The 18,808-nt window shown below is 39.8% G+C and overlaps 1 protein-coding gene and 1 long non-coding RNA gene across 2 annotated transcripts in view; both read left to right on the top strand.

The window, feature by feature from the left end:
- The window catches only part of OSTF1 (osteoclast stimulating factor 1), a 51,672-nt gene extending 43,320 nt beyond the window's left edge, over positions 1 to 8,352 (top strand). Inside the window, exons 9-10 of the mRNA XM_023627195.2 lie at positions 2,629 to 2,727; positions 7,779 to 8,352. Of these exons, the coding sequence (XP_023482963.1) occupies positions 2,629 to 2,727; positions 7,779 to 7,837 (158 nt within the window). The 3' untranslated portion in view covers positions 7,838 to 8,352. The remainder of the gene's footprint in view (positions 1 to 2,628; positions 2,728 to 7,778) is intronic.
- Positions 8,353 to 13,480: 5,128 nt separating this feature from the next.
- LOC138920405 (uncharacterized) overlaps positions 13,481 to 18,808 on the top strand; it is a 275,283-nt gene continuing 269,955 nt past the window's right edge. The window contains exon 1 of the long non-coding RNA XR_011431527.1: positions 13,481 to 13,766. This is a non-coding gene — a long non-coding RNA (uncharacterized lncRNA). The remainder of the gene's footprint in view (positions 13,767 to 18,808) is intronic.

The raw sequence follows: 18,808 nt of genomic DNA, 5'->3' as shown, positions 1-18,808 counted from the left end.
CTGTCCCATAAATATTAATTAACCCTTACAGAGGGCCAGGTATATCACCCTATACTATACTGTGGTTCAGAAGGCGCTCCATATAGGTTGCTTGAGTCTCCAGACCACAAGTCATATGGCGGCACTATCATTAGGGATCCTCGGAGCAATGTTGTAGGATATATGAGAGGAAACGTTTTTGATTTAAAGTATGTCAGTGATGTAAATGCCAGGTCTAAGAGATCAGACACTGTGAGGACCACTATAGTGCCCCTCAAAGATTATACAGAGTTCTGCTGTCTGATACGGCAGCCACTGGCCGTGTGTGCTGCTGAGCCCTTGAAGTGAGACTAGTCTGAACTGAGATGTGCTGTAAGTGCACAACGTACACCAGATTTTCAAGACTTAGCCAATAAAAAAGTAAAATATCACAATGATTTTTATATTGGTTACATGATAAAGTGATAACATTTTGGATATACTGGGTTAAATAAAGTATATTATTAAAATGAATTTCACATTTTGAAAATGTGGCTGCTGGAAAATTTAAAATTACATATCTGGCTCACATTGTATTTCTATTGGGCAGCACTGGTCGAGAGGGACACAGGCAATGGGTGTGTTTCTTTTCTCTAGCATTGCTGTCTCTGAACATTTCCTATCAGGATAGAAATCACGTCTATGAGTTCTATAGTGTAATTTATTGTAAGATATGATTCGTCATAGACCTCTTAACCCTCAGGATTTTTGACCTGTAGCACAATGAGCGAATGAGGATTTCCACATAACTCCAGCTGTGGATAGATCTCAATCTGCTCAGGAGAAAGAGATTTTGACACACAGTTACCATATTCCGAATTAAACAATACTGTTTTTTTCTTGACTCAGTATTTTTGTACCTTCAGGTTTTAGAACATTTTTTTTGTTTGTTTATTGAAGAGGATGTGGTTGCAAAGGAAATGGTACTCTCATACCCTGTAGCAGAAAGTGTAATCTGGTGAAGCCTTCTTGGAAAGCAATCTGACAGCAGCTAGCAGAATTCCACATGTACATTTCAACACCACTTTTAGGAAACCATCCTTCAGAAATACATGTAGACAAAGATGTTGGTCAAGGAGGCTCATGGCAGTATTGGTGGTGATAATGAAAATTAGGAACAGCCTGGAGCCGGCCTGGTGGTACAGAGTTTAAGTTCACATGGTCTGCTTTGGTGGCCCAGGATTCGCGGGTTCAGATCCGGGGTGTGGACCTACGCACTGCTCGTCAAGCCATGCTGTGGTAGGTGTCCCACATATAAAGTAGGGGGAGATGGGCACGGATGTTAGCTCAGGGCCAGTCTTCCTCAGCAAAAAGAGGAGGATTGGTGGTAGATATTAACTCAGGGCTAATCTTCCTTAAAAAAACCCAAAAATTAGGAACAGTCTAAGTGCCCCTCAGTAGAGGGATGATTAAATAAATTTTGGAACATCCACGAAATGGAATACTTATAAACGTTTAAGTAGACTGAGTTGTAAGTATGCATCCTACTAAGGAATGAGTACCATTATATATTAAGTTAAAAAAAACTCTTGGGTTCAAAAGGCACAAATTTCCAGTTATAAAATAAGTAAATCATGAAGGTGTAATGTACAGCATGGTGACTATAGTTAATAATACCATATTGCATTTTTGAAAGTTTCTAAGAGAGTAGATCTTAAAAGTTCTCATTACAAGAAAAAAAATCTCACAACTATGTGTGGTGATGGACGTTAATGACTTACAGTGGTCATGTCACAGAATATACAAATATCAAATCATTATGTTGTACACCTGAAACAAATGTTTCATGTCAATTATACAGCAATAAGAAGGATCAAATTACAGACCAATACATGTATTATGATTTTGTGTATGTACATATATGTCTGTGAAGGCCTTCGTGCACATAAAGGAGACGAGAACTGATGTCCACTTGTTGGGAATGGTTACCTCTGCAGAAGGTAGAAGATGGAGGAAGGAGGGAGTTTGCTGGGGGATGAAATGGGACATAGCGTTTTGTTCAGCGTACTTCTTTATTTTTTACTCTTTCACAGTGAGAATGTATTCATGAATTTTGATGTAATTGTTAACACAAAAAAATGACAAGGAAAAAAGCAGGTAGAAGATGGGCTTTGGGAAGAATGGGTTGCCTCTAGATTTTATTGTTACTATTCTAATTTGCATGAGAATATATTTCTAGATATAAAATATTAATCCCCTCAAACTCAACTCACATGGTCTTTTCTAAAGACCTCCTTGAACAGAAGCAGCAGCCAAGGGTGTATTGAATTTAATCCCCAAAAACTCACACTGAGGCACATGTAACCACTGGAGTCTAACTGATTTAGGATTTACCATGGGGATGGTAACTCCTTACTGAGAAGTTCACATGCAGTTCTATAGGGACTTGAAAGGCTATATTTTAATTGCACATAATTATCGCAAGTGCAGCAACAAGCTCCCTGATTAAAGATGCCCAAATACATTATAACTGTTTTGAGAAAGTTTTCCTATTTGGAAAAGCTTATTTCTTCAGCAGAATTGTTCTCTAGTTAGTTTTGGTGGAAAATGATTGGCTGCTGCTATAGGGTCTTCAAAAATGCCTAATTTACTTTTCTTGTCTTGGGGAAGGTGCTAGAACAGACTTAAGGAACAATGAAAAGAAGCTGGCCTTCGACATGGCTACTAATGCTGCCTGTGCATCTCTCCTGAAAAAGAAACAGGGAACAGGTATTTGGTTTCAATTCTCTCTCCTCTGGTGGCATCCTGACTAAGACTTATCAACGTAGTATGGGGAAAAGAGTTTTCTTGGTGATTGTGAAGTTAGATTTTATATCCTTGGTCTAAATCAGACACTCCGACATGAAACAGTACCCTCATGCAAACAGAAATTTGAAGAGATATTGATCTTTTACTATTTTTGTATGTTTCTTTTGTTCCTTGCAATCAAGTTCTAATCACCTTGCCTTGCATGACAGTCCTTAGCAGAGAACCGTGGTCTCCATCTCCTCGTTTCAGATATGTTTTTATGAGTGGTTATCTCCTAGTATTTTTTGAGTTAATCACTCAACAGCTCCATGATTATATTTTGTTTCTATTGGAAATGAGAGTATCAATAAACTATAATCAAAATTATTCTAGACTTTGTCAACATTCTGGTATCAATTCAAAGTACTATGGGTGGTTTTTAAAGGTAAAGTTTAGGTATACGTTCTTAAAGATAAAAATAACTATTGATGTGGGAGAACAGGTTTGAAAAAAATGAAAAGTTTGTATGGTTGTTTTGAAAAGGTGTTAAAGAAAAGGTGTTAGACATACCTGCATCATTCCTGATTACTATTCAGAGACAGGCTATTTATTTGACCTCTCAGTACGAAGCCTATTGAACATGTGCCCCTAGATTCATTCTAATGTGGTAATTCCTCAAGGAAATGCTGGGAGGGTGTGCCTTGAGCTCTTCCCATCCACCTCTCCTTTTTCCCCTTTTCATTCATCATCAGCCTCCTGGCCCATGAGAAACCCAGAGATGTAGGCAAAAGAAAGGTAGAAGATGATTTGATTGGAGGGAACACTTATTCTCTTTTTTTTCCTCACTTCTCGAGCCTTTCTCTACTGTATTATCTTATGTTTGGCACTTTAATACCATTTTGAAATATAAACCAATAATTGATAAATTTTTTCCACCATTTTTTAGAAAGGAACTAGCTCAATGAAGGGCTTACTTCTTGTAAGTCTTTTGCATTGCTACTCATTCTTCCAAACCTTGTTAGTATTGATTTAGAGTCTAGGGTTTAGACTGATCCATGTTAGTGGAGAATCACCAGAACAGCTTTTGAGAAATTTCCCTTACAGAGGTCAAGTGCATTTGTTTCCATTTTAACTTGAGGCTGTTATCACTTTCAGAGTTCTCGAACTTCTGTAATGAGATACTGATTTCTGTTTTTATTATTTGAATCAAATTCCCATTAATTTTTGAACCCTTGGAAAACTGTCTTCTCTCCCAGGTATCCTTTGATTTATGAGAAGAGGCAATGTTATGCTGTCCCATATTCCATTTCTAGCAGAAACAACAAATAAAGCCAGTCCCTGGTTTCCTGCTTTAGTCAATCAAAAATAGCAAACAGTCCCCCACTCTTCATGGCTCGCCAAGGGAGCCTCCCAGAATTATCCTCCTTATGTCATCAAATTCCCATCATAGCCCTCCTCCTGAGTCTGTTGTTTCTTTTGTTCTTTATCCCAGATATGTCTTGTTCCAGATTTTTATCTCTTTTAACTTCAGTTCAGAGGTAGTGTAAACCATTAAGCAGTTTGGGATTCCTTAATTATTCAAGCCATGGATGCTCTCTGGCAGAGCAAGTCTTTCTTTAAAGTAATTACTCATGCACAGATGGATGTAAGTTCTAAGTGAGCCTGAGATGGTACTCCCCAGCTACATTTTGACTGAGAAGCCGTGTTTGCAGCCATGTGGGAGAGACATTTTTACTTGAGGTGGACCTCCTCCTGCCTGCTGCCTTGGCTGGGTCAGGAAGTAGGACTGTGGCCTAACTTCCTTACTCTGCCACTGACTTCCTGTTGCTATATGAGTGCCTCCAGAATGTCCTGACCAAGGAGTAAGGTGTCTTATGAGCTGAAGGTTATCAGAGTCTTGTGCATCCCATGAGCTTGGTCGTGATAGGCAAGGAAAATAGCACACCTGCTCAGCCCCTGGAGAGCTGCATCCAGAAGCCCCCACATGAGTAGCTGGAGCCTGGGGAAGCAGGTGGCAGACTCTTCTTTTTTCCCCTCACTTTTCTAGTCTTTGTAGAGTAAGGTGGGGAGATGGGTACTCTTCCTCTCTGCTCACTCCAAGTGTCTTTAGTCAGCCTTCCTAAATTTGTATTGATTAGATAATGGATTCGTTAATGAGGTCACCTTGAGGCCTGGCACGCAGAGCCAAGACATGAATTTTCGTGTTACTTTTTCTCTCTTTTTTCTTGCTTCATTCCCCCAATCATCCAGTTTAAAAAGTTTTAATTTGTATTTTGATCCTAGTTGGAATGAGAGTGTGAATATTGGGCCTTATAGCTAATTGCCAGCATGAACTCTAAGCAGAAAAGGTGTATTCTGATATTGTCCACGTTTAAAAGCATGTCTTGGATTCCTTTAGGGACAAAACAATTCATATTACTTGTAGTTACCACTAAGGGTAAATCCGGGATATGGGGGGTAGGATCAGGGCAGTACATGAGGGTTGAGCCCTTAAATCCTTTTTCTAATTTTTAAAAATTGGGGTATAATTTACGTTAAGTAAAGTACTTAAATCCTAAGTGTTCAGCTTGGTGATTTTTTTTTTTTTACTGTGCTTACACTTACTCACCACAACCCAGATCAAGATAGAGAATATTTCTTACTCCTCAGAAGCCTCCCTTAGCATCCTCTGCTTCTCTCACCAAAGATTAGTTTTGCTTTCTCAAATTTGATATAAATGGAATCAAACAGTATGTACATTTCTGTGTCTAACTTCTTTCACTTAATGTTATGTCTGTGAGATTTATCCACTTGATCGTGTTTATCCGTCCACCATGTATTTATTGACTTGTTGATTTATTGTTTGATTGTCTTAAGTGCTGGTACTTGACTTGGAACATGTAAATCCAGGGCAGTGAGATCGAGGAAGAATGGGAGTGAGGTAGGGAGGATGGCAAGTTTCTGGGAGATAGGTTACCATACTGGTCAGGCCCCAATATGGGCTATAAAGAGATCGGGCTCGGCACTCAGGATTCGCCATATGAGAAGTTTCCAGAGAAACTATGCCTCAGAGCTGTCCACTACAGGAAGGGAGGATAAGGAATTTATTTGCCAGGCTCATTCCTGTCTCTTGATTTCCATTTGGTCAGAGTTTGCTCCACGGCAAGTCACCTTTCTCTTGCTAGCAGGAGAAATGAGGTTAAAACAAAGTGCAGAAGTAACCACTGAAGGACAAAATATCTCAAATGGGCAAAACCCAGGATTGTAGTAGCAGAGTAGAAAGGGAAAGAGCTTTGCTGTTTGTCTTTAGCTTGAAAAGCTACTTTTGCCAAGTTCACAGCCAGTCTGCAGTTCCTCGGTGTGTGTGGGATAGAACAAAATATATTCCTCCCAATTCCCCAGAACCCCTCTTAAGGAGAATGGAGAAGAATATAGTCAACCTGGAGACTTCTGGCGGTTTGAAAGCCGATGTGAAATCATTGAAGCTTGCCTCTGTTCTGCTCACATCCACTTGTTTGTCTTTTATCTTTTCTTCTCTCTTGTGTAAGATAAATCGGTTTCTACCTCTGTTGTGCTGACTCCCCCTTCTCCCTTCCTTTGTCTGAGTAATCGTTTTCCTAAACCTTAAGACTCTTAAAAAGACTACAATATCATTAGCATACCTAAAATTAGTAATAAGTCCGTAATATCATCAAAGGTTTTGTCATTGTCCAGACTTGCTATTTTTCTCATACAGGTTTGTTTATTCTTTGCTTATTTATTTATTTACTTTGTTTGTTTAAGTCAGGGTCCAAATAAGGTCAATTTCTAATTGATGGGTATGTCTCTTTTAGTTTTTTTTTTTTAAATCAATGTTTCCTTTCCCCTCATCAACTGTTTGGTTACTCAGAGGAATAGTTCATGTAGTAGGGGCAGAATAAGGGATTGATTTTTGCCCTTTATTTAAGAGTTTTCAAAATAACGCTCTGGTTCCCTGTGATTCTCTGAAAGGGACCGATGAATTTTCTTTGGTGTACGTTGAAATATTTGCTGTGTTTTGATCCATTATAGTTAGTATCTGTATTGATAGCCTGTCTTTGGCTGGTGGAGGTCTCCTCAGGTTGGTTCCTGAACCCCTTTAAAATGATGCTGTCTTTAAAAGGATCCTTGCTTTAGGACATGACAAGAGGTTCCAGGTCCACCTTTTCATTTTCTGACCCAGATTTCAAATGACTTATATCTCCAATGAGCTTAGGGATGTAGTATTTAGAGACTATCACCTGGGTGTTATAACATAGATTTATTGAGCTCTAACAGAGTGCTTATACTTGCATTTCAGTTTTCCCCTAAAATTATATGAAGCATAACCCGTTGCTATAGGAATTTGACTAGGCAGGTGAATAGGTGAACAGTTAAAGATCAGATGCCTTTTGAGCCCTATTTGAGGTTGATTTAACATTTGATGGGGTTCAGCTTTTTCTATTTCAAAACTTTCATTTATTTATGTTTCATTTCAGTCTTTCGCTTCTGAGTATACTTTTTTATCAGTGTTTTCTAACATGAAACTGAACCTTCTGTTTTCATTCTCTTTCTTTTCTTTTTTTCCCCCCTACTATTAGTTATCTTTCTACCCAGTGACCTTGCCTTCAGGTAAGGCCACGGGCTGCCGACTGACTGAAGCCACGTGTGCACTTGTCACTGAGAGAGGAGGTTGGAAGCACAGTTGTCAGAGTGGAGGGGCTTCTGGTGTGTTCCACGTTGGTCACGGCGCATGTGGCTGGTCACATTTTGTGCGAGATGAACTAATGGTACCTCAGCACCATGCGCTTTACTTTTTGGCATGTCTAAGGAATGTGTGGACAAATGTATTTGTAGATGGATACGTCTCTGTGGCAGCAGAAACTGAATAGTTAGGCGGAAAAGCAAAAGTTGAAAAAGATCCTCGGAGAAAGTACAATCCTTGGATCTGAGGAAAGATTACAATTTGTTGAATTGTCAGGAGCTTTGAAAGTGAAAACAAAATCCAAGCAATTTGTAATTTCTCTCTTTTTCTTTTTTCCCCCTATTTCTTTTAGATGCAGTTCGAACATTAAGCAATGCTGAGGACTATCTTGATGATGAAGACTCAGATTAATTCCCCTCCAGAGCTTTGAGATCTAAAACTTCTGTTGCTTTTGCCATTCCAAAACCTTGTCTTTGCCAGAGAGTGTTGGTAACTGTCTGAAAAAAAATGTCTATATGAACGTGGCAGTATTGCACTGTTTGAGTAGAACGTGTAAATAAATAGTTCTCACCTTCGGTTTGCCAATAAGTGACTGGATACTTTACTGTATAAAGTACATTTTTGTTCACCAGAGTAGAACAAGAAGAGATTATTTCTATTTATCAAGCTAAAGGAATTTTAAGAATTTTTTTCTTTAAAAAATCAAGATGGTTTTTTTAAAGTTCTTTACCTCAAGGATTGAGATATTTTGAATGGATTTTTCAAGGGGGGAAATGCTTATTGTAATAATAAACCAAAAGACTTAACAGAAAATTGTCAGCTGTTCTGACAAAAATAAACATTTTAAGAGACTTTATCCCTTTCGTCTGTTTTTCTGGTATCACTCTTTGCTGGTAAATAAATAAAGCTTTTTATATTTATATTTAGCTAAAGACTGATTTTATTTCTTTAAATTATATTTTGTATCTGTTAGCACAGAAACATCAAAATAGCCAAATTTCTCTTCAGTCTCCTGTATCTGCTTTGATTAAAGTTGACAATAATCTTAAAAAGATACACTTCTAATGAAATACGTAACTTTAATAATTATGAGACTTTCAATTTTATCTCCAAGGTTATATATACATAGTATGAAGAAGCTCAGCAACTCATTACAGTTTGCTTAAGTTTTGAAAGATTAAAAAAATTGATTTCCTGGGGCTGGCCCTGTGGCTAAGTGGTTAAGTTCCCACTCTTTGCTTCTGTGGCCTGGGATTTCACTGGTTCGGATCCTGGGCGTGGACATGGCACTGCTCATCAGGCCACGCTGAGGCGGCATCCCACATGCCACAACTAGAAGGACCCACAACTAAAATATATCACTATATATTGGGGGCATTTGGGGAGAAGAAGCAGGAAAAAAAAAAAAAAAAGATTGGCAACAGTTGTTAGCTCAGGTGCCAATCTTAAAAAAAAAAAATTGATTTCCTTATGGAAGAAGCCATACTCTTCCATAATGGAGTGAGGATCCAGGAGCCATGAAGTTTGTTTGTATTCAGGTTTTCACTTTGATAACGGTTGTTTTCTTAAATCATGGCTCCAGCTCATAATGATTCAGATTCTTTTGCTAAAACATCAATTAACATGTCAGGGAGCCTTCTGTACCACTGAAGTGACACTTCATTTGCGATTCTAATTTTGGCTCACTATGGTGATGATATTAAAAATGGCCTGGCCATTGGCATTGTCTAGATTCCAGGCCCTAGGCCCAGAAGTATATTTTGCCAGAAGACTTTGATACTAATTTCAGAAAACACATTGGTGAAGAGAAGGAAATATTTGAAGAAGGAAGTGGGTCAGCTCAGGAAACAAATAACTGCCTCAATAACGTGTCCTCTGTCTGTGGCTGTTTGATTTTTCTTTCTGTGGGTGCCTTGAGAAAGGATCCCCTGAGAAGCCTATTCAAGGCCTTTCAAATACCCCAATTACATTTTAGTAGAAAGAAATGTGTATAAGTAGTGACAGCAAAGGATGAGCACAAAATCTGAAATTAATAAAAAAGGGCATTTTATTCTGAAAACAAATGTGATTAAATTTGAGTTAAACATTTATATTTCTACATAACCATAAACTTGAAGATATGAAATCCTTGTTGAAATCATATCTTTTCCCACAGAACTTTTAAGGATTTGTTCTTTAAAATGGGGTTTGTGTCTTAACAAAATGCTTTGGACATCTCCAACTTTTTGCTCCTGTATACTTTGCGCCCAGGGTAGTTCGGATAAATGCCAAACAAACACTTAATTTCTTAACATGGGCAGAGAGAATACAGTTTGTATGAATACAGATCATTTTTATGAAAACACTGTACTTGATGTAGATATATTTTTTATGTATTTGAGGAAAAAAATAGTGGAGGCTTCACTGTCGTTGCTTTTAAAAACATTATCAAACTGAGAATTCTAGAAAGTTGGCCAACTGTCATTTTTTTTGGAGTAGAGGGCAGACTTAGGTATATGCACGAGTTTTTGGTGAAACAGGACAACGCATTTAGCTGTGGTTGAAACTCCATGGGAAAATTTACTTTTGCTTCTTGTTTATTCAGCCTAGCTGGTCTGAGCTTTCTCAGATTGTTTAATGCTGAAGTCAGCAACAAACATCGGTTCTAAGAACTTGCCACTGCTCTGACTGTAGAGGAGAGCTTTGATTATGTTCTGGAAATAATGACTTTGGAGGTTTTGCTGTAACCTGAGCTTTCTGACAGTCACTGTGGCCTGAACTTCTTCCCAGTGGATGCATCCGTGAGATGAAGATGCCTTCCTGTAACTTGGGCAGTGAGGTACTTGTCCAACCATCGGCCTAGTAACCTCATGCAAAAACCAGTTTTTATCAGTTTCCCATTTTAGTTTCCTTCCTGGGACTGGTCTGTTGCAAATTATTTGCTGTTGGACTGCCATGCATTACAGTTGTCAGTTTCCTTGTCTTTTTAGTGAGCCCCCATTGGCTTCTTTTTTCACTAGATTGACAATGTTGTTATCTAAAGGGAAATGTTGAGCAAAGTAGTCATGACCCTGGTTTTTTCTTTTAATCTTAAAAAACAAACTGGTAATAATGCTGAAAATGAAATCTCAGATAATTTTAGGTAGAGCAAAATATGTTTCCATATAAGCTTTCTGCATAAATGTTCTTTATTGTGTAGAATTTCTGATTTAATGGTATTTCTTCTTTGGGAACCCTGCATTTCTCATCTTTGTAAATGATGTTTTCTTTGATAGGCTGTAAAGTTTGACATTTATGTTGGATCATGAGTATTTCCCTGTTGACTTTGATTTGTGTTTGTTCCCCTGAATTTTATATTGTAAATATGTATGTAGTAGCAAGACACAGAGCAGCTATATGTTGTGCAACCAAACTTCGAAGCGTCTGATTACTAAAAGTTGAGGTTTTGGTGGGAGAAGTATTGTAAAAGATTCTGCTCTCCCTGTTTTAACTGAAAATACAGCTTTGGTGAACAGTTTTCTTAAGTGAAGGAAAAATTGCAGACCACAAATTTATGGTTTCTGTCTCCTTATTTCTTAATAACAAGCCTTTACATCTGCCCCTCCCTTAAAATGACATAAAATTAAATAAAACTACCATTTATTAAATGCCTACTCTGCCAGTTCCTGTGCTAGGCACTTTCATAGACATGATGTCATTTGATCTTTACAGCAACCCCAGGTGGTGAACATTAATGCCCCTATCTTTTTACAGAGAAGCTGAGGTTTGAAGAAGTTAAGTCACTGGCTCAAGGTCACACTGCTTGAAGGTGGAAATGTAGGTCTGCCAACTTCTGAGCTCAAGCACCTGCTGCCTATTGCAACTGGCAGATGACGCCATTCACATTCTGCTAGAAAAATACGCAGAAATAGACCAGCTCCTTTTCCAACTCAATCTGTGGATGTAGCATCTAATAAATGCAGCATATCTGCTAATTTAATTAAATATGTAATTTAAACTAACCCTAAGAGCTTATTTTTAATAAAGAATCTCCTTCCCTCCCCACTCCAGAAAAATTTTGGCAAAACTTTTTGGTTCTTGGTAACCCTGAAGAAATATGCTTCATTGAAGCAGGTTGTACCCCTAAGTTTCCAAAATTTCCAACGCTCTCCTCATGAAACTGTGAATAAGTATGAAGGAAGGAAAGCCTAGACTGGCAGTTGTTCTCCTTGAGCTGAGTTTGCACGGCTAAATTCAACACTTCCCTCAGACGGTCTGAGAGCTCCTCACATATTTCCACATAACCATGACGGTAAATATGTCACTAGGCTGGGTCAGAGAATGTTGTCTCACCTAAGTCTGGGAGCTCATTGTGGACATGTCAGTAACCTCATTCTTCCCCGGCAGCTCTGCTGTTGACTTATGCCAGTGGCCATCTGCTTGGAGCTCCCAACAGGCTCAGCCTCCCACCTAAATTTGCTCTGTTGCCAGCTGGGAGCTGGAGGGAGGCCAGGTTCTTGGATGTGGCTGGAAAAGACAACTGAGGAAATCCAAAGGGATGAGTTAGCCTGAGAGGAAGCAGGAAGGAAACTGGAAGAAGAGACAAGGAGGAAAGAGATTGAACAGCAAAGGAGAAATGGTGACCTTTATAAAGATTACCCATAGTTCTGATATGAAATCATAAGAAGGCTTCAAGAAGTGGCTAAGAGTATGGGTTTTGGAGTGGAACTCTCTGGATTCAAGTCCGGCTTTGCTGCTGATTGCTGAGTGACTTTGGACAGATTACCTAAAACACTCAGATTCCTTAGCTGTAAAATGGGGGAGGTAATAGTGCCTACTACCTAAAGTTAGGAGGATTAAATAAAATGATCTATGTGAATGACTTAGCATAGTGTCTGGCAAGAGTAACTGCTCAGTAAATATTGGCTATACTCATAAGCCTGAAGGAGAAAGTTTTCATTAAAAACAAATAAATGTATTATATAAAGGATGTGTCAACAAATGTTTTTCAAAGGCACCACTGTAATTGTGAAGAGGATTTCCTAAAATGCTTTGAAAAGGACTGGAGAACAATGTCGATTCCTTCCTGTCATTTAGGTGTGTTTACATGTGGTAGTAGTGTTTTTCAATGTAAATATACTTTTTGTGAGTTACAGACAAGAGTTATTTAACTGGAAAAGACCTGGTTGTTATTGTTATTATTATTAAAATAATGCAAAGGTCAAGTGAAGAGAATGTCTTTGTCACTGTTTCAGTTTTTACATTGTGACTTTGGAGTCATTTGATGGACTCGAAAGACCATGTGTCCAGTATTTGGTATGTGATGATTTTAAATCGGAAGAGTACTTGATATTACCATCTTGCTCTTCCATGTCTTCAAAATGGAAACAATTCATTTATTCAAATAGATAAGCTTTGCAACTTCATACATTTACCCTATAAGATAGAAGCTTCAAGAATTTAGTCTCCCGGGGGCCAGCCTGGTGACAGAGTAGGGAAGTTTTCGTGCTCCGGTTGGCGGCCTGGAGTTCACTGGTTCGGTTGCGGGGTGTGAACCTATGCAGTGATCAAGCCATGGTGTGGCGGCGTCCCACCTAGAGGAACTAGAATAACCTACAACTAGGATATACAACTATTTACTGGGAATTTGGAGATGAAAAAAAAAAAAAACGGGAAGATTGGCAACAGATGTTACCTCAGGGCCAATCTCCTCAAAGGAAAAAAAAATTTAGTCTCCCAGCATCAATGATAAAGAAACGAAGATGCTTAGAAGTTACATATACAATCCTCACTAATTTTGAACAAGAAGGCCATAGAACAAGAGCTAAATTGGATATTTCATCCTTTCCGATTCTAGAAGGGCAAATCCTGAGGCCACAGGAAAATGCCTTCTCATACTAGGAGGAAGTCTAAGATGTGGAAGCGAGGCCTGTTTGGACACAGGTTGGTATGAAGAATCAGCCAAAGCCTGTCATTGACTGAAACTAGAAATAGCTTCAGAGAAATCCATGGCCCTGAAAAGCCCTCAGATAGAGAGGATGCGTCAGAACGACACCAGGGCTCAGGGAAAACCTGGCCTGCAGCCCTCACCCTGTCATTTCTGAGCCCCGTGAGGATCAGGTGATGTTGGCTCCTTGTGGGAATGCAGTGTCATTGCTGCATCAATTCTCTAGAGGACCTCGATGTAGGACCTGACTTTTGAGAAACTCAGTTTACAGCATAATCTGCTGTGGTTGCTGTGTCAACTTTCCAGAGTGATACCCCTCATCTGCAGCAGGACACATGAAGAACTCCTGCGCTTAATCTCAGAACTGGGGATCAGGTAGTGGTTCTCAGGATGAAAGGGTGCCTGGGGGTCTTCTGCTCTGACCCCGCTGAGAAAGTGAGTGGGGTGTGGTGTAGTGGGAGGTTTTTACTGTATCTTTAGATTTGCATTTTTCAGTGCTTGGGGTATTGCTCTTCTGTGAGTCATATGCTTTTCACTATTTTAAATCTTTTGTCACCACTTACAGGTACTCTGTGAAATTTGTAAATGCCTTTCTTCTCTTTCTTAAAATTGAAAATTGTGCCTTATCTCTCCCTGTCTATTTTTTATTAGTAGTTAGCAATGGTTTCTTCCATACTGTAATGTGAATTCATTAATTAATACTACTACTTCTAACTATTAGGCATTTATTCTCCACTAGGAAGTTTCTTTTTTTTTTTTTTTGAGGAAGATTAGCCCTGAGCTAACATCTGCTGCCAATCCTCCTCTTTTGGCTGAGGAAGACTGGCCCTGAACTAACATCCATGCCCATCCTCCTCTGCTTTATCTATGAGATGCCTGCCAGAGCATAGCTTGCCAAGCGGTGCAAAGGTCTGCACCGGGGATCCGAACGGTGAACCCCGGGCCACCGAAGCAGAATGCGTGAGCTTAACCACTGTGCCACCGGGCTACGAAATTTCAGTAAGAAAACTAGGACTGCTACTATGAAAATTGTGTCCTTGGATGTTATTTATTTAGTCCAATATCTGGCCCCTCTCCCCCGTTTTTAATAGACGGAGCCTGAGGCCCAGAAGTGACTTCTCATTAGAAATTAGTGACAATTAATGACAGAGCTGATCACCAATGAGGAATCAGACACAAGGGATTTGAGATAGCTGCCATGGGTATTTCTTTCTAGATCGTGTTGCTGTGTGAGAGATCATTTTCCCACTGAGGGCATTTTTCCCTTTAGCGGGTTTTCCAGGTCTTCTATAATTTAGCGTGCTCTCTCCATCCTCCCTTTTCTTTTTCTTCAACTACGTTTTAGCCACACAGGGGGAATGGGAAGGACCTGACCATATCAACTATTTTTTTTTTTTTATCTCCTGATAAAAGGTTAATATGGCAAGAAATTAAAATGCTAGCCAAAATGAAATTTGAAATGATTGAGTTTATTATCCATGTTTTGTGGCTGGCCCTATTACCTATCCTAGATGAAAAGGATCTGAAACCCTTGTGTCCTAATTTTTATGGTGGCTGAGTTACTACACTATTAAGATGACTCAATTCCATGGAGTATGTCCAATCACAGAATATCAATGTTCATTGTGCTTTCTCTCTATTTCATTTATCAGCAATGAATATTGCTGAATATTTAGCAAATATTCATGAACATTTTTGTGTTTAAGGTGCTTCCTTTTTAAATTGAAGAATAATAAATGTGTTGAATGATTTTACTTAGTTCTTGTCTAGCAGTGTTGTCATTTAGACGCACTTAGGAATCTTAAGAATGAAACCATGGTAAATAGGTAATGTTTCAGTAAACATTGTGGCTATTATGTTTTCCTTTGAACCAAGAGCAGTAAACTTTGTCATGACTTCAAGTGAATAAGCATACAAAGCAGGTTTCATTTCTTCAGTTTTTATTGATGTGCTTTGCTTATTTTAATGGCTTGCATATATTTTTTAATTCCAGTGTTAGTGATGATTTCACATAAATTCATACCAATATGAAAAATCTCAGTGTGTTCAAATTAGTTTTGTGGGTCTCTTCTGTTGCATACAATTGTGGTTTAACACTAAAACTGTAACGATATACATCCAGTACTATCAAATTTTCCTTTTTACTGCAAGCAGTATAACAAACTTTATTCTCTATAAAAGTAATTTTCATTTCTCTTTCAACATAATTTCTTTACTGTGAGAAAAGCCACCAATACTTAATTTAAGAATCCTTCAATCATGTATTATTTTCTTATTCTGTATTTTATAAAATCCATGAAAATTCTTTCCTCATCTCCACACCAATAAGGAGTTTTTCATTGTGATCTCAGGGACTATTATTTGATCTTTTAAAAAATTGGATGACATCATGCTGTTGCTTAAAATACTTTTGTTATTTACAGTTGGAATGACCTGTTCTCAAACATTGTTTTATTGCCCTGCATGTATTTTTTTAAAGAAAAATTGATTTCATTTATAAATTTTGATGAAAGCAAACTAATATTTAAATGTTATTGTTGGACAAGAATAAAATAATCAGTAGCAACATTTCATCCTTTTAGATCTTTGCCTCTAAACCTGTTTGATTTTTTTCTTCCCTGTTCCTTCATCCCTTACATCCAGATTACAATCCAGTTTTGTCAATCCTAACTCCAAAATCATGTTTCTCAAATCTGTGCTTTCCATTCCATTTCCACTACTACTGCCTGGATTCTCAAGGGGGAATCTGTAGCCCTATTGTGGGGGTACCATCTGCGTAGAGCTTGCTGGAAAGTAAAATAAGCTGGGAAGGGATGTTCTTGGAGATTTGGGGATAAACTGCAGATAAGAGACAGCATAATCATAATGAAGAAGCGCCAAAGTTATAGCAAGGAAGATGAAGATGTGCCCCACATTTGTAAATGAGGCAAAAAACTCAATTAGGGGGAAAAAAATGAAGAAGTGGACCAGACTAATCTATGTGGTCTCCAGGGCACCCTGCAGGCCTGAGTCTAGCTGCTTGGAAAGGCTTGCTGTGCTAGATGGCCAGGATCCCAGTTCAGGCTCGCCCCAAATTCCTTATCTTCCATCTAGGCACACTTTCTGCCCTCAGCACTTTCTGCTCCATTCCTTCCTACACACTATTGACATGCTAATCGATCTAAAAGGCCATCTTTCTACTTCGAATGATCATCTGCCTTCTCTTGCCCTTCAAACTGAGATCTGAGGCAACCTCTGCTCTGAAGCATTTTCTGTTTAGTTAAGCTGGAAGTGATCTCTTTCTCCTTTAATTTCCCACCTTTGCTGATTTTACTTTTCAGTTATCATATATCAAATATTTTTGTGCCATAGTTATTTTGTGTTTATATTCATGTCTTAGCTCTTTGAGCTTTTTGAGGATAGGGTTCATCAGTGCTTCTGCCTCAGATGACATAATGCCTGGCATAGAGTAAGTGCTTAAATTAAAAAAAAAGTTAAACAGTAAAATTTACTCTCTCCCCGTTTCTATGTGAAGTTCTATGAACTTTAACACATGTATAGATCTGTATAACCACACCATAATCAGGATACAGAACAGTTCCATCATCCCAAATAACCGTGCTATCCCTTTATAGTCATACCCTCCCCCTACTCCATCCCCTGTCAATCACTCCACTTCCTGTCAATCACTGATCTGTTCTCCATCCCTACAGTTTTATCTTTTCCAGAATGTCATATAAATGGAATCATACAGTCTGCAATCTTTTGAGACTGACTTCTTTCACTCAGCATAATACCTTTGAGATTATCCAAGTTTGTTGCATGTAGTAACAGTTCCTTTTTGGTTGCTGAGTAATATTCTATTTTCTGAATGTAACACAGTTTGTTGCTGAACATTTGGGTCGTTTCCAGTTTTTTGGCAACTTCAAAGAGCTATAAACATTTATGTACAAGTTCAGTAAGCTGTTTTTTTGTTTGTTTATCGACAGTATACCAGATTTCCCTTTAGCTTCGTCTTTCACCAGGGTGCGAGGCAGCAGGAATGGTCCAGGTGCCTGCCTTCTAACCTCCCCGTCTGCTTGGAACTTTTCCTGCGCCCAGGACCACCCTGCCTGAGTCTCAAATGTTTTTTCCTTTCCTGGTCATCTACCCAGAAAACACCTTCATTTCCTCTGCAACACACCCAAGGCCCAGGTGCACAGATCTCCGTGACAGCCTGGATGATAACTGAGCTACATCTTTAAACCCGTGATTTCCTGCAAGCATTTGGCAGCTGGGCCTACCCCGGGAGGCGGAACACGCAGGCGGCACCAGCAGAGATCTGAACTCAGGCGCCGGCTGAGCACTGGGCAGCGTCCGCACGACACGGCGCTCCCGTGCTGCCCCGCGCGCTCCCGCCCCAGCCTCGTCACCTCGCGAGATCTGGGCATGAAGTCCCGCTCCACCGCGTGCCCCACGACCCGGCGTGGCTGGACAGGAGTTGCTTCTGCCGCTGGAACACTGTGTCCCTCCGCCGCCACGCTCCTGAGCTTCACGTGCCGCTCCTTAGCTGCGGTGAGCACCCTTGCTAAGGCAACATTTCTGATGGCGAGTCTGCTGGCTGCCGGCTTCCTTCTCCTTCGTGTCCTCCGCCTCCCCAGACCCGAGCACAGGCCTCCAGATACGGCGCAGGCGGTATGGACCGCCACCTAGTAAGTGCTTTTTGAACAGATGAAAAAATTATCAGTGTAGTTTCCACCAATTGATATCATGAGCTGACATATGTAAGCAAAATTTGTGACAGGCCTCCTTGGAGGCTGAGAAGGAAAACTGTTTCCTTCTGCTGTACACACTTCTGACACCAATGTGTGCGGTTTCCACAGCAAGCAATTCTCCGACTCTGGACACCAACATGGTCTCCTATGATACAATTTAATTCTGACACTACCTGGAGTTAGTGCCAGACCCCACAAGTTAAGGGCTTAGTCCTACATACTGGCCCCCCCCCCCCCAACCCACTTTAGACACCAATCACTAGTCCAGGTTGTCACCTGTGCTTCTGATTTGCTGGTTATAAATCAAATGGGCCTGTGACCCGACACCTCCCGCCGCCCCAGCCCTCCCGCCCCCAGTTTGATAATTTGCTAGAATGGCTCACAGAACTCAGGAAAACAATTTACTTACTGGTTTAACAGCCAGATGCAAGAGATGTATAGGGGAAGAAGGAGCTTCCATGCCGTCTCTGAGTGCCCCACCCTCCAGGCACCTCCGTGTAGTCACCAACCCAGAAGTTCTGCAAACCCCTTTGGGGAGGGTTTTTTTATGGAGGCTTTGCTACATAGCCATGCTTGATTAAAACATTGGCCATAGGTGATTAACTCAACTTCCAGTCCCTCTACCAGCCCCCCAGGTGAGGGGTGGGGCTGAAAATTCCAACCCTATAATCACATGATTAGTTCTCCTGTCAACCAGCCCCAATCCTGAGACTCTCCAGGAACCCCTAGACACATTAGTCATGT

Source organism: Equus caballus, chromosome 23, assembly GCF_041296265.1.
Source record: "Equus caballus isolate H_3958 breed thoroughbred chromosome 23, TB-T2T, whole genome shotgun sequence".
Classification (NCBI taxonomy): Eukaryota; Metazoa; Chordata; class Mammalia; order Perissodactyla; family Equidae; genus Equus; species Equus caballus.
This window is presented reverse-complemented; position numbering and strand designations above follow the sequence as displayed.